This window comes from Pelophylax lessonae (genome assembly GCF_965119305.1).
Source record: "Pelophylax lessonae genome assembly, chromosome: 3".
Taxonomy (NCBI): Eukaryota; Metazoa; Chordata; class Amphibia; order Anura; family Ranidae; genus Pelophylax; species Pelophylax lessonae.
This window is the reverse complement of record NC_138770.1, coordinates 204,118,123-204,141,649: the sequence shown is the minus strand read 5'-3', so window position 1 is coordinate 204,141,649 and position 23,527 is coordinate 204,118,123. Positions and strand designations below refer to the sequence as shown.

Here is a 23,527-nt window from a genome sequence, read left to right as displayed (position 1 = left end):
TCCGATGTGCAGACAGCGTCTGTCTTAAGGGATGGAATGCGGTCCAAGATTGGGAGCCAGGGTCTTAAATACACTTTGCCTGACCCAAAATGGCAACTGGAGTCACAAGGGGTGGAGGCATCCAATTGGATAGCTTCCCCAGTGACCCAGGTAACCATAGAAGAGCCATATTCCTCTTGACTTCCTCTCCCTCTGCAATGCCTCTGTGATTGAGTGCCCCCTGCAGTGGAGAAAGCAGACTGCACCTTCCTACATATGTGTCCATGAACAAATAGGCATTGACAGGCATTTAAAAGAAAGGGGCATTTAGGGGCATTTTAGAGAGAAAAAAATAAATATCACTTGCACATTTAGAGAGGAGCTTTTGGGCACGATCACGCGTTAATGCATTCTAATGGCCAGAATATTAATTTATTTAATGCCAAACGCGCAAAGGTACATGAAAGCTTGTGAAAATATGCAGCGTTTACAACATTTTCTAAGGGGTCCAAAGGTGCACAGTAAAAACAAAAAGCAGAGCGCCTCTAAGTGTTATCAGTTTAATTAAAAGGGTAAGGCAGGTACAAGAAAACTGCTCACATTTAAAACAGTATAAAATAGCTCATCTGTTAGGTGGTCTGCAGGAACACAGGGGTCCACGGCTGGATGTTTGTGGCTCCAAGGGGTGCTGCAGGGGATGGTGAAGGAGGGAGATGTCTGGAGGGCCAAAAGACCCGATAGTAGGATGGCCAGCAGCTTCAGGAAGGTGTTCTGTTCCTCAGGGAGACACCTGGTGAGCCGAGAGACCGTTAGGTAGGATGGCTGACGGCTTCAGAAGGACGCCCTGCTCCTCAGTACATCCGGCGCAGACAGATAGGGGAGCCCAGCATGACAGATCCAGCAGCCAATTGCACAATGCGTTTCCAAGCGTGCGCAGTAGCCTCAAGTGCAGTGGCCACTGTATGAAAATGCCCGGTATCTGGCAACAGGATAATCAGAGGGAGACCCAAGATAGATCTACACTCAGTGGCCCCTACAGGGGTAGTGCTACACCTATATATGCCCATGGCTACTTTAGCAACACCTATGAGTGTATGAGATAAGCGTCCAGTGGGGTTGATTTACTAAAGGCAAAAAGACTGTTCACTTTGCAAGGATATTTGCTCCAGAGCTTAGTAAATGAGGGGTCGCTCTGCTGATTTCCGTTATCCAATCATGTGCAAGCAAAAATATTTTTTTCAATTTCCCATGCACTTGATTGGGTATTTTTTGCAAAGAGAAGCTGTACCTCATTTACTAAGCTCTGGAGCTATTGCCCTAGCAGTGTGCAAAGTTCCCAGTCTATTTGCCTTTAGTAAATCAACCCCAACATATCAATGTGCCCTGAGGCATTTGTAACTAGGGCAGGTAAAGTATTAACAGAGAGCCTGTGTGCTTGTTTTCAGTAAGATTGCAGTCTTGGAATTTTAGCAAGTTCTAGTGCCCAATAAGGCATTATTTGCAGGTGTTCAATTAGTGAACTTTTTTTTTCTTTAAATCTTAAGATAATTTAATGATGAGTTACCCTCTAAATATTAATCCTTAAACATAACCCCTAAACTAAATGAATCCTTGCAGATTATGCTTAGCTGTGTCAATTCCATGCTGAAATCCTTCTTCCATGTGTCAAAAACACCTGTGCCATGATGAAGGAACCAAAAATGTAAATAAATAATTTAGTATATGCATGTGTATTCCGTCCTATACACCAAGAGGGTTACATCTGCACTGTCTGGGAGCTTTTCACACCAGCCCACATGCTAAAATTGCGTTGAGCTGTTCTGCCTAAAAATGCTGCATGTCTGCATCTTTACACAGTGCAGCCTACCTTTTTTCTATGTGCCCTGGTGTTTGACAAGATCAATGTAGATCAACCGATATTGTGTTAAAGATAGATATTAGAATCTGCTTTAATTGTTGTTTGTTTATATTACAGGTGGAAGACGATCTGTTTGGATGAGTAGATGGTCCATGTGGAAATATTTTAGAGATTATTTCCCCATAAAGGTAGGTTGGGTATTGTTATAAACCCATTTTTATTTTTCTTATAAATTCTTTATTTAGGAGAAGCAGCCATATAAAAAAATAACATAAATTCAAGTATGCAGGAAAAACCATTTGTTACAGGACATAGTGTAATACAAAAGTGTTAGAACCACTGAAATTACAGAGGCTGTCAATATCAAAAATTGGTATTTAAATAACATCAATTATATAGTCTGGTCATGGTAATTTCCCTCTTTGTCAACAGGCATGTGACCACTGGTTTTTAACTGCTTTTTTAATAAAAATATTGTGCTCGGTTTTTCTAACCCAGGGAGTGAGAAAAGAAAAATAAAAAAGAGGGGAAGGGGAAAGTGAAGCAGGAATGAATGTTGGGGAAAGGAAAGGGAGGTCTCTCCACCTCTGCTTCAGTAACCTAACAATTGGATTCTTGGAGGCCCAACTTATGTTTGAGAGGCCAAGGGTGCCTTAGCTTCATTTAATTTATTTAAGTTATGTTTTAAAAGTAGGCTCTTGCAAACTGAGCAGTAATCATAGACAGCTCTTTACTAAAAGAAAATATGAACGCTAACAGTATATGAGCAGTAAAAAGGCTGAATGTCTTGACATCACCCCATAGCCATTGTGGCGTCATTCGTTTTCTTCTTATAGGCTTTTTCTTTTTTCTTTTCACCTGGTAGTCCTGCAATAAACACACCTCCCTGTCCCTTCACTTTTATGCTTTTTCCTTTACTGTATCCCTGTGGGCAGCCAAGGTTGTCACACACTCACAGGCCAGACATCGACCGTATCTTCCTATGTTCATCTTTATTATGATAGATTTATAGGAAAAGTAGTTTACATAAGCAAGACAAGGTTCTTAAAGCGGAGTTCCACCCAACAAGTGGAACTTCTGCTTTAAGTATTCCTGACCTTCTGACATGCCACATTTGGCATGTCATTTTTTTGGGGGGGGGGGTGGGGGGATGGGGTACCTAGTTTTAACAGTTACCCACTCCCACTTCCACTTGGAGCGCAGTGGCGCCCCGAGCAGAACTTCTCCTCTCCCCCTCCCTCCCTCAGGACACGCAGCACGACTCGTGCATGTGCAGTGCTCTCCTGGCTGTGAAGACTCAAGCTGTCACAGCCGGGTGTCTGCACTGGTGATGCCAGCGCCACTGAGAGTAGAGGAAGAGGAGCGAGGCTTCTGACAGCCGCATCGCTGCATCCTGGGACAGGTGAGTGTGTTTATTAAAAGTCAGCAGCTACACTTTTTGTAGCTGCTGACTTTTAATAAACACAGAAAAGTTGGAACACCGCTTTAAGGTGGGTACAGCATTCTGATCTTGGCGTTTTGAATACTTTCAAGTGCAAAGGAGGGATTTGGGGTCTTATTGACCCCAGATCCCTCTATAAAGAGTACTTGTCATGTCTCTATTGCTGTCACAAGGATGGGGGGAGGGCTATGGCAGATAAGAAGGTTCCCATGTTACAAACAACCATTGGAAATGGTACTATTTGTACTGAAATAAAAAATAGGCAACATGCGTGTGCAAAATGTGATAATGAATTAAAATGTTTGTTCACCAATGCCAGAAGTCTGCCAAGCAAAATAGGTGAGTTGGAAGCTTTGGTGCACAAAGAACACTATGATTTAACCACTTGCCACAAAATGACGTACCTGTACGTCATTTTGCTCAAGTAGTTTATTGGGATGATGCCTGCAACGTCACTTCCGGGTTTTCTCGGCAGTCAACAGCTTAAAATAATCCATGTGTGTGAAAAAAACGCCGATCTTGGTGTTTTGAATACTTTGAAGTGCAGAGGAGGGGTTTAGGGTTTTTTTAGACCACAGATCCCTCCATAAAGAGTACCTGTCACTGCATATTACTGTCACAAAGGATGTTTACATTCGTTGTGACAGCAATAAAAGTGATCAGAATTTTTTTTTTAAAGGGACAGCGTAAAAATAGGAAACGAATAAATAAAATAAATAAGGAAAATAAAAAACATTTTTAAAGTGCCCCGTCCCCCACAAATGTAAACCGTGTTCAAACCACATATGTGAGGTATTGCCGCGATTGTTGGAGTGAGAGCAATAATTCTAGTGCAACATCTCCTCTGTAACACTATACAGGTAACTGTTAAACATTTTTTAAAGTGTTGCCTATGGAGATTTTTAAATGTGACATTTTAGGTATCTATTTACTGTACTCAGTGCAACATCATCTTTCACATTATGCAAAAAAAATTGGGCTAACTTAACTGTTTAGTTTTTTTTTAAATGAATTTAAGTGGATTTTTTTCCCTAAAAAATTGCATTTGAAAGACCGCTGCGCAAATACAGTGTGACATAAAATATTGCAACGGCCGCCAATTTATTCTCTAGGGTCTTTGCTAACAAAATATATATAATGTTTGGGGGTTCTAAGTCATTTTCTAGCAAAAAATACAGATTCTAACTTGTAAGCAACTCATGTCAGAAATTGGCCTGGTCTTGAAGTGGTTAATTGGTATTGTTGAATCTTGGCTTCATTCTTCACATGACTGGGCTATTAATAATCCTGGCTATGTTCTCTTTCAGAAAGATAGGGTAAAACGGAGGGGTGGTGGTGTATGTCTCTGTGAGAAGTGATCTCAATGTGAGTGTGAATGAGAACCTACAGTAGTTGATATAGAGTGTAATGAGGCTGATGAATTATGGGTGAACTGCATATGGATGTGTGTACTACAAAGATTATCATTGGAGTCTGTTATAAGCCACCCAGTGTTACTGAGGAAGTGGAGACATAGCTCCTTACACAGATAGCAAGGTCTGGGAGGGTGGAAATAATGGGGTATTTTAATTACCCGGAAATTAACTGGAGTAATGGCACTGCAGGAACAGTTAAAGGCCAAACATTTAAAAAACCTATTACAAGACAATTTTATGGTCCAATTCATAGAGGCCCTAATTAGGAATGGTGCTCTGTTGGACCTGGTTATCTCAAACCATGCAGAGCATATTACTAATGTTTGTATAAAAGAACATCTGGGTAGCAGTGACCATAATATGATTTCATTTAATGTTAGCTGTAAGCAACAAACACATACTGGAAATATAAAAACATTTAACTTTAAGAGAGCTAATTTTCCGAGTATGAGGACTGCTCTCCAAGACTTAGACTGGGAGGAAATATTGGCATTGATGAACACAGAACAGAAATGAGAATTCTTCAAAAAGACTGCATGCGAACTCACTGCAGTATATTCCCATGGGCAATACGTTTAAAAGGCTAAAAATAAAACCGTTGTGGCTCACGGCCAAAGTTAAAAAAAATATAAATAATAAGAAAAGAGCTTTTAAGAGCCCATTCACATTAGCTGGCTGACAAGTCACATCAGGCTGACAAGTCGCAGTATGTCGCGGTCCATAGAGTAGTACAGGACCCGTTCTAATAGGAGCGACACAAGTCGCTCCTACTTAGAAAAAGGGTCCTGTACTACTTTGGGGCGACCTGGGAGCGACTTGCATAGACTTCCATAATGTGAAGTCCCTGCAAGTCGCGCCGAAGTCGCTGTGCACCACGACTTAACAGGTCGCCCCCCGAAGTCGGATCGCCTCAGTGTGAACTGGCTCTTAAAGTTATATAGAAAAGGAACGAAAGGTATCGTTGTTTAGATGTTACAAAGAATATAACAGAATATGTAAAAAGGAAATTAAGGCCACACAAATTCAAAACAAGCGACAGATTGCATAGGATAGTAGGACAAACCCCCAAAAATTCTTCAAGTATATGTAGCACTGCCCCCTTGAGGACTGCTGGTTGATGGGTGTTTCTCAGCACTCCTTTGACCCTGTGAACCGTCCAACCCACCTGACACTCTAATGTTCCGACATTATGAGTATACCTTTAAGAACACACTGACACAAAATATATGAAGTTGTGCTATTTACTGAAAGGATAAACAGGTATAACTCTATCACTCAGTCAAATCTCACCTAAACTGGCGAAATTCAGCAAGACTGATATAAAGAAATAGCAAATAAAGAATGACAATATCAATGAACAGTAATAACACAATATACTGAGATTAGAAACAGTAACTGCTGACCTATGTAATGCTACTGTTACTATCAATTTAAAGAAAAGAACTTAGAGCTGTTCTAGTGCTATTGATGTTTTAACTAGCACTGCTATAAAACAAATCAAGTGTGTCCCCTTTAAGATGTAACAAGTGTCAACATCCTTCCCCTAGCAAGGCCTTGCTCAGTCTTCACCGGCAGTTGGAGCTCTTATCACAGTCCAATGTAATATTTGTAATCCCAAGGAAAATGATGCGTGCAATATTATCTGCTGTCAGTGTGTTGATGAAGTGAAGGTTATACTTGCGGTTAGGATTCCACACAGGCACCCTTTCTTTCTATGAGAAACAAAAAAGAGATAGACCCGCGGGACTTTAAATGAGGTAAATATTAGTGGCTGGAAATAAAATACTGAAATAAATAGATAAAAAGATATACTTTAATTGCGCTATATAAAGAGTATACAAGTGATGAATAATATCATTCACTGGTTTGCATATTGAAAAAGCCCCGTGGCTAAAATATAGACAATATACAGTATAAATAATAATACATTGCGTAACGATGTACATCTTGTAATACAGCTTGGCTTCAGAGTAACCTTAATGACATATTTTAGTTCCATAGTAGTACAGTAATCTGCATCCTGAACTGACGCGTTTCACGAGCTATGCGCTCGCTTCCTCAGAGATAGATGCATTCGAAGTGAATCTATGGGGGAACACATATTAAAGTAAAAAATGTGTGGATAGTAGGATGAAAATGCCAAAAAGGTTCAATATAGTAGTAGACATTAAAAAAGTATGGAGTACTCACAGGTCAATAAAATTAAAATGGGGAGATATATTTTCTCTGTGTGGCAGCAGTGGCAAATGTCTGACCCAGGAGCTGAGGGGTCCCTGCTGAATGCAAGCCGAGAACGGAGAGCCCATGGCAAGTGGGTGACAAATAGTGGGATGAAAAGATGCACCATCCAGAATCTGCCATATATAGGGATAATGTGAAAAAATATAATCAATAATCATCTTTTTATCTATTTATTTCAGTATTTTATTTCCAGCCACTAACATTTACCTCATTTAAAGTCCCACGGGTCTATCTCTTTTTTGTTTCTCATGAATATTGGGATGGAGGTGTGTTATGGAAATCACTAGACCATTATCCCTTCTTTCTTTCTTTCTTTCTTTCTTTCTTTCTTTCTTTCTTTCTTTCTTTCTTTCTTTCTTTCTTTCTTTCTTTCTTTCTTTCTTTCTTTCTTTCTTTCTTTCTTTCTTTCTTTCTTTCTTTCTTTCTTTCTTTCTTTCTTTCTATGATGTCCATTTGTGAGGATCCTGTAAGACAGGAGATGCACTCTCCCACGCTCCGGCATCTGGGAATGAGCGATACTCTGCTGCCACAGGCTGTCTGTCCGGCCTCCACTCGCTTCCTCTTCAGCTATACTATGCCAACATCCACAGTGTAGCTATCAGCATCCACTCCGTTGAGGACGAGCTCCACACTCGGATTAGGCCTCATGTACCAGGCCTCAGACACCGACAGTTCTGTGAGCACACAACAGGCTGATCCACACTCACTTGGTCCTGGAAGCAAGAGAGCATTCACACTGTTGAGCAGATAGGTTTATAGTCTCTCCCATGGTCCTTCACTTCCCCATTGCTCCCCGGAAGTACAGTTCCTTCAGCTATCCAGATAATAGTCTGCTCCCACTACACAACTATATCTCCCACAATCCAGTTCTTCCACTTCCTGTGAAAGGTCGATCTCCTTCTGAAAGCAGTTTTAAAGGGCACACAGGGAATTCCAACAATAACGATAAACGTCTAAGTGCATATATATTGTATTAGTCTGATCCCGGCTACATATATTACTAGTAAAAAGGCTGACTGGGGACAAAGAGAAGGCAAATGCATTGAATACTTTCTTCAGCTCTGTGTATACAACAGAGTATAGGGGAGCTCATGTCCATGATGGGGGTGGTATTGACACAGCCCCAAATGAGCCACAATGGCTCAAAATTTATATGGTCTGGAAATATTTAGACAGCATTAAGGTGAATGAAGCACCGGGTTCAGGTGTCATACACCCACAAATCCTTAAAGAATTGAGCTCTGTCATTTCAAAGCCTTTGTTTCTAATTTTTAGGGACTCTTTAAGGACTGAAATAGTACCACTGGATTGGCAAAGGCTAATGTGGTGCCTACAGTGCAGTGCCATAAAGTATGATGCTACTTTTGGGCAGTTTCTCCCATTCTTCTTAGCAGGACCTCTCAAGCTCCATCAGTTCGAATGGGGAGCGTTGGTGCACAACCATTGATAAGTGGCATGGAGGAGCTCAGCTATGGGGAAAGATTAGAGTAACTGAAATTTTATCTTGAGAAGAGGAGATTAAGAGGGGATGTGATCAACATGTATAAATACATAAGGGGTCCATATAGTGAATTTGGTGTTGAGTTATTCACTTTAAGGTCATCACAGAGGACAAAGGGACACTCTTTACATCTGGAGGAAAAGAGATTTCAACCCCAATGCTTCTTGGAGGTGAAATGGGGAAAGGCTTCTTCACAGTAAGAGCTATGAAAATGTGGAATAGACTCCCTCAAGAGCTGGTTCAAGCTGGTCCAGCTTAGAAAGATTGTTTTAAAAAAGGATTATTTTCTAAATGTACATAACATAACTTAATACTAACATTATAGGTAAAGCTGATCCGGGGATCATCCAGTTGCCTCTTCGGTGATCAGGAAGTAATTTTTTCCCCTGCTGGAGTAAATTGGAACATGTTTTTTTGCCTTCACCTGGATCAGCTGTGGGTATAGGATTGTGTTAATAGGACTGTCAAAAAAAAAAAAAAAAGTTTGTTGTTTTGTTTTCCCCTTTTTATTGGTTAAACTAGATGGACTATTAACCAGGCTAACTATGTAAGGATGTTTACATTCCTTGTGACAGCAATAAAAGTGATACAAAAAAATTAAAGTAACAGTGTAAAAATAAAATAAATGAATAATTAGCAAAAAAGAAGTAAAGTCCCCCCATCCCCCCATGCTAGTGCGCAAAGGCTAACGTGTGCCTCAGTCCTGCACACAGGCAACCAGCAATTGTCCCAAACATGTAAGGTTTCACCACGAATGTGAGATTATAGGCAGCAATTCTAGCACTAGACCTCTTCTGTAGATATAAAGTGGTAACTTGTAAAAGCTTTTAAAACATTGCCTATGGATAGTAGAAATGACATTGTTTGTCGCCGCTACGTGGGTGTGCACAATTTTACTCCTGACATCTTTTATATTTTACAAAAAAAAATTGTGGTTATGTATTTTGTTTTTTTGCATTCAAATTTGAAAAAGGTGTATTTTTCCCCAAAAATTGCGTTTTAAAAACTGCTGCGCAAATACTGTGTGACATAAAAAATTGCAATGACCGCCATTTTATTCTCCAGGGTCTCTGCTATCAATATATATATATATATATATATATATATAATCTTTGGGGGGGTTCTAAGTATTTTTCCAGCAAAAAATGCTGATTTTTACTTGTAAACAACAAATGTCAGAACACTACATTTTTGGGAAGTTCACCAGGTATATTCTATACCTGCTAAAAATAATTTTAGCTTAAAAAAAGAAAAACGAATGTAGCCACCACATCTAATGATGGGTAAGCTGCAATACACAAGATTTTTCCTTTTGTGTTTACATTCACTTTTAGCTTTATGACTTGAGTCTATAGTCCTTTCTCAAATCACAGAACACCTAATCATGTTATAGTTTCAGAGTATTTGATCCCACAGGAAGCATGGGGCATTGCTGGACTTTCTATTTTCTAACACAAAAACATGTGACAGGGTCTGTTGATGTGCAGTGGATATAAAAAGACTACACACGCCTGTTAAAATGTCAGGTTTCTGTGATGTAAAAAAACGAGACAAAGATAAATAACTTCAGAAATGTTTCCACCTTTAATGTGACCTATAAACTGTACAACTCAATTGAACAACAAACTGAAATCTATTAGGAGGGGGGGAAAGAAAAACTAAAAAACTAAAATAATGTGGTTGCATAAGTGTGCACACCCTCTATAACTGGGGATGTAGTTGTCTTTAGAATTAAGCAATCACATTCAAACTCATGTTAAATAGGAGTCAGTACACACCTGTCATCGTTTAAAGTGCCTCTGATTAACCCCAGGTAAAAGTTCAGCTGTTCTTATTGGTCTTTCCTGACACTTTCTTAGTCGCATCCTACAGCAAAATCCATGGTCCGCACAGAGCTTCCAAACCATCAGAGGGATCAGTCAGGAGAAGGGTACAAAAGAATTTCCAAGTACTTAGATACACAATGGAACACAGTGAAGACAGTCATCATCAAGTAGAGAAAATATGGCACAGTAGTGATATTACCAAGAACTGGACGTCCCTCCAAAATTGCTGAAAAGACGAGAAGGAAATTGGTCAGAGAGGCTACCAAGAGGACTACAGCAACAATAAAGGAGTGGCAGGATTATCTGGCAAGTACTGGCTGTGTGGTATATGTGGCAACAATCTCCCATATTCTTCACATGTCTGGGCTATGGGGTACAGTGGCAAGACAGAAGCCTTTTCTTATGAATAAAAACATCCAAGCCTGGCTAAATTTGACCATACCCACAGTGAAGCATGGTGGTGGCAGCATCATGCTTTGGGGCTGTTTTTCTTCAGATGGAACAGGGGCCTTAGTCAAGGTAGAGGGAATTATGAACAGTTACAAATACCAGTCAATATTGGCACAAAACCTTCAGGCTTCTACTAGAAAGCTGGACGTGAAGAGGAACTTCATCTTTCAGCATGACAGCGACCCAAAGCGTACATCCAAATCAACAAAGGAATGGCTTCATCAGAAAAAGAATAACGTTTTGGAATGGACCAGCCAGAGTCCAGACCTGAATCTGATTGAAAATCTGTGTGGTGATCTGAAGAGGGCTGGGCACAGGAGATGCCCTCACAATCTGACAGATTTGGAGTGTTTTTGCAAAGAGTGGGCAAATATTGCCAAGTCAAGATGTGCCATGCTGATAGACTCCTACCCAGGAAGACTGAGTGTTGTAATAAAATCAAAAGGTGTTTCAACAAAGTATAAGTTAAAGGGTGTGCACGTTTATGCAACCATATTTTTTATTTTTTTATTTTTACTTCCCTCCACCTAAAATATTTCAGTTTGTTGTTCTACTGAGTTGTACAGTTTATAGGTCACATTAACTAATTAATTTTAATTAATTAATTAAAAGTAACTCCATTTTCGTAGGGGGGAGAAATAGCAAATAAAGAAAAAATGACAAGTCATATTGTGATTGGATGTTATTAAACATTTTTCAAATTTTTCCTTTTCAATCTGCAGCTGCTGTATTTGTAAATGTAATGTAATGTAAAAACATAATTTCCTGCTTGCGTGATTGGCTCACAGATTTTCCAAGAAGTCTGTCTAATAATAGTCAGATTTCAGGCATCCTCTGCAACAAAAATGTCATTTTTGCTGAGATGCTCCCAATAGGAACACGTCTAAAGGAATGCAGGCCCAGCAGATTTCCTCATTAGTGCTCTGCAGCTGCACAACTGATTGATAATTATTAAATCACTCCCATTAGACCCACTCAATACAGAGGCACAGAGGAACAAACAATGTTTTCTTTAGAATAACAAAAGGTAGGAATCTGCAACAAAATTTGTTATAATCCTTGCAATGTATAAAGATCACCCAGAGGGGAATGTTTTTTTTTTTTCGCAACAAAAGTGGAGTTCCGCTTTAAAGGTGGAAAAAGTTCTGAAATTATTTATTATTTGTCTCATTTTTTTACATCACAGAAACCTGACATTTTAACAGAGGTGTGTAGACTTTTTATATCCACTGTATCAACCTAAATAGATAGCAACATCCTTCAGCTTTTATCAACTATCCAAACAAACTTTTATTTTTGAATAAGACGACCAAAATGTGTTTAAAATGAAATGTAAACTGTTTTATTTTTCTTCTTTCAGCTCCATAAAACTGTAGATCTAGACCCAAGACACAATTACATCTTTGGATACCATCCTCATGGCATCATGAGCATTGGAGCATTCTGTAACTTTGGCACAGACAGTACTGGATTTTCCCACGTTTTTCCCAACCTGAAACCACATCTCACCACATTAGCTGGAAATTTTAAGGTGCCTTTATACAGAGATTATCTTCTGGCTGCAGGTAAATCTGTGGGGTTAATAAATATACAGCGGGTGCACAGGGTGAATGTGGACTTGAGATGACAGTATGGGTTTGAGCAGTCACATATACCCATACAATAGCACTGATAAAATGAATTATTTTGCTAGTTGATGATTGGTTAAAAATGTTCAAGGTAAGTGAATTGAGGTTTTATAATTATGCTGAAGACCTAGCAGACCTAGATTTCCTATTTATGAGTGGCAGATCCCAATGTTGGGCAAACAGTAGCAAATCTGACTCAACTGGGAGAAGATGCAGATAATTTTGTTTTATAAACATGCCTCTATATGATTTAACCACAATCATCCATTAGCAATTGTTCTTACCCACTTTTAGTTTGAACATGCAGTACCAAATGTATCTTAAAGTGTTTCTTCTATATCTTTTTCATAACTAAATAACGACTTGTTTGATCAAACGTTTTGGGCTGTCATATGCTCGTTTACAAGCTTGATATTTAAATTTTTTTTTTTTTTTTTTTTTTTTTTAATGGAACACAAAATATAGTAAACAAATCCTTATTTTGTCCTGTTAATTCTATTGCAGGAATGTGCTCAGTGACCCATTCATCCATAGACTACCTCTTGTCCTGCCATGGATCTGGCAATGTTGTGGTAATAGTTGTGGGTGGAGCAGCAGAGGCATTAAACTGTACCAAGAATAAGCATATACTCACACTAAGAAAACGGAAGGGATTCATAAGGAAGGCCCTAACTAATGGGTAAGTCATCTGCAACATTTGCATTTAGTCCTGACATTTTTTTAATCAGGAGCCTGAAAACCGTTCATGATGTGACTGCACAATATATATGAAAAGCGCTGCATAAATTGACAAGCGCTATATAAGTACCTGTAATAAATAAACAAATGTTTGTCTGGTCACATATAGACCGACTTTGGCCTATGCGCTAATGGACTATTAATTGTCTGTGATAATGTCAATCATGTTGAGGTGGCAAAATATTAAAGCTGAACTCTAGGCAGATATCAAAGACACACATTGGTGTCGCTCTGCAATAATGAATACATCATTAAATGTATTATTAACCACTTGACCACCGGAGGATTTTGCTGTCTTTCGTCCAGGCCACTTTTTGCGATTCGGCGCTGTGCGAATTTAACTGACAATTGCGCGGTCGTGCGACGCCGTACCCAAACAAAATTTACGTCCTTTTTTTCCCACAAACAGAGCTTTCTTTTGGTGCTATTTGATCACCTGTGCGATTTTTACTTTTTGCGCTATAAACAAAAAAAGAGCGTTTATTTTGAAAAAATAACAATATTTTTAACATTTTTTTTATATGAAATTCCCCCCCAAAAAAATGTAAAAATCAATTTTTTTTAAAATTTTTGGCCAATTTGTTTTCTGTTACCTATGTTTGGTAAAAAAAATCGCAATAAGCATATTTTTATTGGTTTGCGCAAAAGTTATTGTGTTTACTAACTAAGGGAAAGATTTCTGTCATTTTTGGTGTTTTTTTTTTTAACGCGTAATGGCAGCGATCTGCGATTTTTTTTTTTTGCGGGACTTCGACATTGCGGCGGACAGATCGGACCCTTGACTGACATTTTTGACACTTTTGGGGGTACCAGTGACATTACTGCAGTAATCAGTGCTATATATATGCACTGTTACTGTAAAAATGACACTGGCAGTGAAGGGGTTAATTTTATTGGAGAGGGAGGGGTTAATGTATGCCTGGTGCTTACTGACGTGTGGGGGGGGGAAGGTGACTGAGTGACAGAAGGACAGAGCTATGCTGAACACTCCAATCTGTCACTCCCTGTCACTATGGAGATCCGCCCGCTCTGTTTACACAGGCGGGCGGATCTCCTCACTAGATTCCCCGACGATCGGGGCAGAGCAGCGGCGATCGCCGCTGCTCCTCCCCTGGCCCGACTTCCGCTGTGAATGAAAACAGCGGGAGCGCGCCTCCGGCGGCGCGCGAGCGCCGCCTACAGGGGGAGTAGTCCAGCGACGTAAGGTCTACGTCGCTGGACGGGAACGAGCCACTTTGCCGCAGTACGCTCCATGTGAGCGGTCGGCAAGTGGTTAATATTACACAGGAATTATTGTGCAGCACTTATAAAGAGAGACAGTACAGATACAATACAATTCAATACAAAAGGGTTAGGAGGGCCCTGCTCGTGAGAGCTTACAACCTAAAGGGAAGGGCAAGTGATACACAAGGTAAACGTGGGAGGTGAGTTGTTCTAGCAAATTTTCAGGAAATTTCTATATAGGCAGGCAGAGAGCAAAATAAACAGGGAGTTCCAGAGGATGGGAGAGGCTCTGAAGAATTATTGGGAGGATTGAAGAGGTTGGTTTGATTCATATTTTGAGATGAGGTTGGTGATGTAGCTGAGGACTGATTTGTGGATGACTTTGTATGTTATTTGTAATATATTTCATTTTTTTCTTGGGTGTTTGGAAGCTAGTGGAGGGCTTCGCATAGTTGGATGGCAGACACTTAACGCTTGGTAAGGTGTATGAGTCTGAGGATTCCAATGCTCATAAGGAGAGAGTTATAGTAGTCAAGGTGAGAAATAACAAGTGAGTGGATTAGTAGATGGGGAAATATTGTAAGCTCAGTTTTAAAGATTGAGTTTTAGGAAGTGGAGTTACATCCATGTCCCTTAGTAAAGGAAGTGGATCCCCTTAGATGGTACACAGAGAGCAATAAAAACCAGAAAGAGTTTTCAACCTACAAGTGAAAAACATGAAGTAGTCCTGTTTAATAAATAGGTGCAAAGTGCAATAGCCTATAATAATCAATCAAAAATAATCTTCTAACCCATTGATGGTGAACCTTGGCACCCCAGATGTTTTAGAACTACATTCCCATGATGCTCATGCCCTCTGCAGTGTAGTTGAGCATCATGGGAAATGTAGTTCCAAAACATCTGGGGTGCCAAGGTTCGCAATCACTGTTCTAACTGATTAGACTGTAATAAGCTAATGGTGGCCATAGGCAGGTAGAAGTCAATCTATTGCAGGTAATATTTCAGATTGAAAGAGTTGCTTGCTATTATTGTAACACAATATGTTGCTTTACAGTGCCTTCTTGGTTCCTGTGTATTCCTTTGGGGAGAATGAAGTTCTTTGGCAGTATCACTTTGAGCCTGGCAGCTGGAAAAAGAGCCTCCAGGAATTATTCCAGCAATGGATTGGTTTTGCTCCCTGCATTTTCTTTGGGCAAGGAATCTTTTCCAGTTCATCCAAAGGAATAATGCCACTACGAAGAGCCATCAACACCGTCGGTCAGTGACACTTAACATAGGAATTTCTTATCTTACTTTTATATTTCATTTATTTTGAACCAGGTGTAATGTGTTTTGCAAAAACAAAAATAATTCTACGCTGGGGAAGATTTTAACACATAAAAGCAGCCTACACAAAAATCTGTGATACCAAATTAGTGTATAGATAAATCTAATAGCGTGGCACTAAATTAATACAACATGATAAAAAAAATATACCATACTTAATGTGCATAAAACTCTAATATAAATTCATGATAAAAATCTCAATTTATAAAGTGCAAAAATGTGAAATAAATGCAATTTTTTTTATTTTATAAAAAATACATCAACATAATAAAATGAGTGTGTTGAAAAATATTTAAATCATATAAACAAATAATAGGTCCCAATTCATGAACTTAAAAAATCGAAAAAATAGGTAATTTATGTGCAACATCTAAAATAAAATAAGGTGTATAGTCCCATATCTAAGTGCAAGTGAATGCCACTCTTATCCGATAAATATAAGCAATATAAAAAACAGATAGTTGTTACATCCAATGCTGATCACCACAGTGATATCACCCATGATATAAGAGAAGGTTGGCTCCTTATTGGCGATTATTGGCGATTTTATAGTGGAAAATTTGTAAGTGCACTTCTAATATTAAAGATACAGATTTTTTAAACATATTGCACTGTGAGATGTCACTTTCTTGCATTGTATGGGAGAGTTCGCAGCAAGGGGATGAGGAATGACAGTATGACATCCTGGTTATTTTAAATGCGCTGTTGCTCTGTTGACTATTAAACATGGTCCACTATCTGGTAAGGAGTCAACTTTCTAATATATCACGGGTGATATCACTGTGGTGATCAGCATTGGATGTAACCAGGGCTGCTGTTAGAAATCACGGGGCCCTGTTCAGCCTACCTGGCAGCCCCCCCCCCCCCAAACATAACCTAACAGACAACCTGTGTAAACTAGCCCTTTTTAATTGTTTTTTACATTTAAAAAAAAAAGAAAAAAAATTAACATTTATTTTATTTTACAATTTTTAAAAATTATTTATTACAATGTTTAATTATTATTTTTTTTTACAATTAGTTTTTTTTACTTTACATGACAGGGAAGCCTGCAGCAGGGGGGGCACGTTTTTTTTTTTTTTTTTTTTAACTAGAGTAGAGCAATTGTGGTTGAATATTTATAAAGTGTAGCAGGGTATTTAGCCTGGACCCAGGGAGCTGGCTGTACACAGCTATCCCGGGATACACTCTGTAATTATTATTTAATAAACAATTCACTTTTTTTAGGTAGTGTTTTTTTTTTTGTGTTCTTGTGTTCACTGGGTTGAGATTTAGGGGAATGGGTACCTTTTGATCCTTGTTGGGTAGCATCGGGGAGATCTCCAGTGGTAGGGTCCACCGGATTCTCCTTCCTACATTAGTTAAGATTTTACTTAAATATTTTTTTTTCCCGGGGGGGACTGAGAGATTTATGGAATTATATGCATATCAAGGGGTATCAAAATGTTCTATGCCTGAATCACCAGGTCTGAATAGCTGACTATTATGAGAGGAAGGTTTAGGTGTTTTATGTAGAATGCAACAGATGGAGTAGAAATATTCCAAGTAACACCAAAAATGTCAAGCAATAGTAGAAGGCTCCAGCCACTTGGTTTCTCAAGTATTATAGAATGCTATCAGGTTACTTAAGCTGCCCATACATTATACAATTTTCTTATTCAATTTCTGTAGATTTACCTTCAACTATGTAGTGCAAGGGCCTGCCTGATGGCATACAAATTTTTGGTTTTTGGTAAATCTAAAGGAAAATTGTACAAGAAAACTGTATAATGTATGGCTAGCCATAGTCAAAATGACTCCACCTATAACATCATAATAACTTTTGGGTTTTTTTAGGTTTAGGGTCAGTAGGGCCTGCATCAGCTGGTTTTGATGGTAAATGCTGCCTATTTTTTACATCAGTTTGAGGCATTTTATATGATCTTTCACAATTTACAGTTCTTTGCAGGTGCAGTTGACCTAGATTTACCCTGTTTCATCTTTTGCATTCCCATAGACTTGTGTGGGCAGAGAAGTAGTTCTGAAGCAAAAGAAAGTCCTTTACCACTAGCCATTAAGGTGTCTATGGAAAAACTGCTGACAGCTATAAAATGCAGTAATACATCCCTGCAGCAGGTCATTTTAATAGAGCAAAGCTCCAACACTGCCTATTAGTGTGAAAGCTTGCCTACTCCATACTGGATCATTAATATGATAGGCTTCCTCACTGGTCAAAGGACAATATTGGAAGTAGTAGCCTCCAACATAGTGGTAGATAATGTCACGGGGCTTACCTTTGTCGGAGTCTGTAACGCAGAGATGCACGCTCACCCTTGCAGATATCCACAGTCCAAGGTGACCAGGTAAGAAAGCCACCTGGGCTGTGAATTTGTGCACGGGGGCTTGGCAGGGAAGGTGCTCCAATAAGCAGGACAGGCAGGAATACAATGGGAAGGGAAGTCCAGGAATAACAGAAGTCACTGGATGACACAAGTCCGGATAAGGTCGCAGGAACGAAGGTAAGGATGGAAGCCGGAGTCAGTCTGGAACACATGCTTAGGAAACAGGAACACAGGAACAAAGTCTGTCAAACAGGAACAATGATCAGGAACACAGGAACCAAGATCAGCAACACAGGAACAAGGTCTGTCAAACAGGAACAAAGATCAGCAATGAACTGACGCTGCTCTAACTGAGAGGCAGTGTTTTATACCTTGCTTAATTGAGCAATTAGCTTTAGGTGGACAATGAGAGACAGAAGCATAATCAGGTGAAGTCCAGCCCCCTAGTGCTGCAGGCAATACCAGATTAACAAGACTGGATCCATATGAGCTGAAGTGTGGCTCAGAGGCCGGATAACAGGACAGAATGTTAAAGTATACAGGTTCAAATCCCATGTCAGGTACTTAACGGCGACCACGCCTGGCTGTCTGTAATCCATGGTGAGAACTGTGACAGATAAGCTTCAATACCTCAAGAAAGTTTTAAAGCTTGACCCAATCAGCTTGGCCAACAGTCTGGCATTCAGGCAGAGGAAGAGGATTGAAAGCTACTGCAAGTATGTGTAGGAACTTTTAGGTGATTACATTTTATACCGGTTTTTTTTTTTCTTTGGAAGCGACAGAGGCAGGTTAAAAAGTCACTGCCCCTTTAAGGTGCCAAGTAGCATTGTCTTGCAAAGGACAACCCCCCCCCCCCCCCCCCCCACTGATGAATACCTTGCAGCCAGTCCTTCGCTAATCCTTCCTATGTCTAAGCACACACTAAAATTCCCAGTTTGGATTGGGGTTGGACACCAAGGGGCCTGTATTGTCACTTCCTCTGTCATGTAACAATGCTCAGGCCCAGCAAGTGATAGTAAGACTCAAGCACGGTAACACAAGAGGAAGTGACATGCTCCCCCATGGAAGCAATGTGCGATGTTGCTGGCTGTCATGGAGGAATGAGAGGTGGAGCACTGGCAAGACATCAGTGGGTCCAGTTGCAAAGATGCTGTCACTTTCCCTTGAATTACTCTGCAAGTTTGCAAGTGAAAAAGCAACTACAGACATTTAATTTTCATTTCTGGGTTGACTTACACATTATATGGATTATTTAGACAATCAAAACACCTAGCATTGTCACATGTAAACTGTATATGTTGTCATTATTACTCCATACACGTGGCTTGTAAACTGAGCCTGGGTGTATCACAAGGTGTGTCTGTCAGGTAAAACCACACTAATAGCTGGCATGTCTGCTGGTTAGATTGATTGATTGTCCTAAGCTGAACTTTTCATTTCCATTCCAGTTGGTAAACCCATCCCTGTGCCTAGGATGAAGAATCCTTCTGAGCAGCAAGTGGATGCGTATCATACTCTCTATGTAGACTGTCTTCAGGAGCTTTTTAATGCACACAAAGAGCGCTTTGGTCTACAGCAGACTGACTGTCTGTTGCTGGTATGAAAACGATGTGTTACAGAACAACTGGACCAAATAAAACATGTATCTTCATGGCATCAGACTGATACACAGACAGAACCGAATCTGACTGATTGAGAGAGATCCAGATGCCTCGATTGGACTTGGTAATACAAATGATAAATTGATGACAATATCTCAAGTCTTCCTATTGAGAGAGCCCAGTATTTCAGAGTCCATGAACTGGCAGCTTATATGGGCTTACCTGTATACTAAAGCAGTGGAAAGAGCAACGATAATGTCTGAAGGGCAGTAGCAACCAGTAAATTTCGTTTATTTTGGTCAGATCAGTGAAATATGACATTCTAAATGGTTATTCGGCATTGGTTACTGCACTTTGCCTTACTGACCAAGCCTGACTTCAGTAAGCAGAAGTTAAATAAAATGTTTACAATAAAGGTATCAGTATAATCAATACAAACTTAACAAAAACTTGTCTGTGTATTTCTCTGAACTATACTTAAGCAGAGCTAAACCCACAGAATTAAAATTTTTTTCAAAAAGAAGGCTTAGAAAAAATCAATAATTGTTATTAAAGTATAGTGTATAGAGCCGCTGATGTATGGGTCCCCTGACTCTGGGTGACAATGATCCTTCTAGCAGTACCTCTGACATACCAATGCTAAAGTAGGAAGATTTAATCAAGTTTTACACCCAATGAGACAACAACAGCAAAAAGACAGCAACAGCAAAAAACAGCCCCAAAATAAAACACATTTGTATAATACAAGTCAATGCAGGATTAAGTATTTCTGAACCCAATTCCCTCCAAATATCCCAATGCTATATCTATCTAACTAAAGCAATACTTGCCTAGAGGCTGAAAAATCCTCTTTGGCTCTGAGGAAGAGGCGTAGGCCTCGAAACGCGTCAGCCGTCATCCTAATAGGACAATGGACTTTCGTATGGACTACTTTTGACACTCAAGTTTCTCAAGAGTCCGATATGATTGATTTCATCTGTGTTTGTGAGTAGCCATTTTTTATTTACAACAATAAAACCATTATTGAGGATAATGCGCTAGGTCGATGCACCCTTTTTGTGTTTTTTGTTTGCAGTACTGTTGGACTTCCCCAGTCCTTTAGGGCAGCAAGACCATAGCCATCTGAGATGCCTTTTGCAAAGCCTTGTGGGAAGAGCAGGCGGGGAGCCTCGTTTTCTGAGCGCAGGAGAAAGGTGTGTCTTTCACCTTATTTTGTTTGAAGCAGTTCCAAGTTAGGATGAGGCTGTACCTTTTATAAGAAGGAAAATGGGGCTGTGGCCAGGCGTCCCTTATCACTATTCAGTCTTCTGTCCTTTGGTGTTCGAAACCCATGGCGTTGGTGGCAACTCTGGATGCTCTAGCAATGATCTTTCATGAAACTCTTCTCCAGCAACCTGAGTCTTTCTGATGACACAGTGGTCTCTAGGCAAGCACAGCAGCAAAATCCCACTCTGACACAGAGGTGAACTCTGGCAACTCCAGTCCAGGCTTCTTCTTTGTTTTTCCCCCTTTTGCAGAATACCATCCCTTCTGAGACTTGTAGTGCCATATAGTACTTTGCTAAATAGAGGCTGTCTCCAAGGAACTACATCCCTCATAGTTCCAGGCAACGTCCAGCAGTCCATTTCAGTTATGGGACTATTTTGATACACATTTTATTCTTTTTATAGATGGGGCTATTGTGATATTTTTTTTATTTATTCAAATATATATATATATATATATATATATATATATATATATAATATATATATACAGTATATATATATATATACACAGTATCTCACAAAAGTGAGTACACCCCTCACATTTTTGTAAATATTTTTTTATTGAGTGTACAGCTTGTATAACAGTGCATATTTGCTGTCCCCTCAAAATAACTCAACACACAGCCATTAATGTCTAAACCGCTGGCAACAAAGGTGAGTACACCCCTAAGTTAAAATGTCCAAATTGGGCCCAAAGTGTCAATATTTTGTGTGGCCACCATTATTTTGCAGCACTGCCTTAACCCTCTTGGGCATGAAGTTCACCAGAGCTTCACAGATTGCCACTGGAGTCCTCTTCCAAACCTCCATGATGACATCACAGAGCTGGTGGATGTTAGAGAACTTGCGCTCCTCCACCTTCTGTTTGAGGATGCCCCACAGATGCTCAATGGAGACACGTTTGGCCAGTCCATCACCTTTACCCTCAGCTTCTTTAGCAAGGCAGTGGTTGTCTTGGAGGTGTGTCTGAGGTCATTATGTTGGAATATTGCCCTGCGGCCCAGTCTCTGAAGGAAGGGGATCATGCTCTGCTTCGGTATGTTACAGTGCATGTTGACATTCATGGTTCTCTCAATGAACTCTAGCTCCCCAGTACCGGCAGCACCAGACCATGACACTCCCACCAGCATGCTTGACTGGAGACAAGACACACTTGTCTTTGTACTCCTCACCTGGGTGCCGCCACACACGCTTGACACCATCTGAACCAAATAAGTTTATCTTGGTCTCATCAGACCACAGGACATGGTTCCAGGAATCCATGTCTTTAGTCTGCTTGTCTTCAGCAAACTGTTTGCGGGCTTTCTTGTGCATCATCTTTAGAAGAGGCTTCTTTCTGGGACGACAGCCATGCAGACCAATTTGATGCAGCGTGCGGCGCATGGTCTGAGCACTGACAGGCTGACCCCCCACCCCCTCAACCTCTGCAGCAATGCTGGCGGCACTCATACGTCTTTTTACCAAAGGCAACCTCTGGATATGACGCTGAGCACGTGCACTCAACTTCTTTGGTCGACCATGGCGAGGCCTGTTCTGAGTGGAACCTGTCCTGGTAAACCGTTGTATGGTCTTGGCCACTGTGCTGCAGCTCAGTTTCAGGGTCTTGGCAATCTTCTTATAGCCTCAGCAATCTTTATGTAGAGCAACAATTCTTTTTTTCAGATCCTCAGAAAGTTCTTTGCCACGAGGTGCCATGTTGCACTTCCAGTGACCACTATGAGGGAGTGAGAGAGATAACATCAAATTTAACACTGCTTCCCATTCACACCTGAGACCTTGTAACACTAAGGATTCACATGACACCGGGAACGGAAAATGGCTAATTTGGCCCAATTTGGACATTTTAACTTAGGGGTGTACTCACTTTTGTTGCCAGCGGTTTAGACATTAATGGCTGTGCGTTGAGTTATTTTGAGGGGACAGCAAATTTACACTGTTATACAAGCTGTACACTTGCTACTTTACGTTGTAGGAAAGTGTAATTTGTTCAGTGTTCTCACATGAAAAGATTTACAAAAATTTGAGGGGTGTACTCACTTTTGTGAGATACTGTGTGTGTGTGTGTATATATATATATATATATATATATATATATATATATATATATACACACACACACACACAGTATATATAATATATATATAATATCTATATATATATATATATATATATATATATATATATATATATATATATATATATATATAGCTGCAAGAAAAAGTATGTGAACCCTTTGGAATGATATGGATTTCTGCACAGATTGGTCATAAAATGTGATCTGATCATCATCTAAGTCACAACAATAGACAATCACAGTCTGCTTAAACTAATAACACACAAAGAATGAAATGTTGCCATGTTTTTATTGAACACACCATGTAAACATTCACAGTGCAGGTGGAAAAAGTATGTGAACCCCTAGACTAATGACATCTCCAAGAGCTAATTGGAGTGAGATGTCAGCCAACTGGAGTCCAATCAATGAGATGAGATTGGAGGTGTTGGTTACAGCTGCCCTGCCCTATAAAAAACACACACCAGTTCTGGGTTTCCTTTTCACATACGCATTGCCTGATGTAAACAATGCCTCGCACAAAAGAGCTCTCAGAAGACCTACGATTAAGAATTGTTGACTTGCATAAAGCTGGAAAGGGTTTTAAAAGTATCTCCAAAAGCCTTGCTGTTCATCAGTCCATGGTAAGACAAATTG

At 39.9% G+C, this 23,527-nt stretch overlaps 1 protein-coding gene across 1 annotated transcript in view; it reads left to right on the top strand.

Moving 5' to 3' along the window:
* The window catches only part of LOC309551035 (diacylglycerol O-acyltransferase 2-like), a 47,171-nt gene extending 27,179 nt beyond the window's left edge, over nt 1–19,992 (top strand). The window contains exons 4-8 of the mRNA XM_082251476.1: nt 1,955–2,025; nt 12,072–12,276; nt 12,844–13,018; nt 15,356–15,558; nt 19,397–19,992. Of these exons, the coding sequence (XP_082107602.1) occupies nt 1,955–2,025; nt 12,072–12,276; nt 12,844–13,018; nt 15,356–15,558; nt 19,397–19,551 (809 nt within the window). The 3' untranslated portion in view covers nt 19,552–19,992. The remainder of the gene's footprint in view (nt 1–1,954; nt 2,026–12,071; nt 12,277–12,843; nt 13,019–15,355; nt 15,559–19,396) is intronic.
* The last annotated feature ends 3,535 nt before the right edge of the window (nt 19,993–23,527 follow it).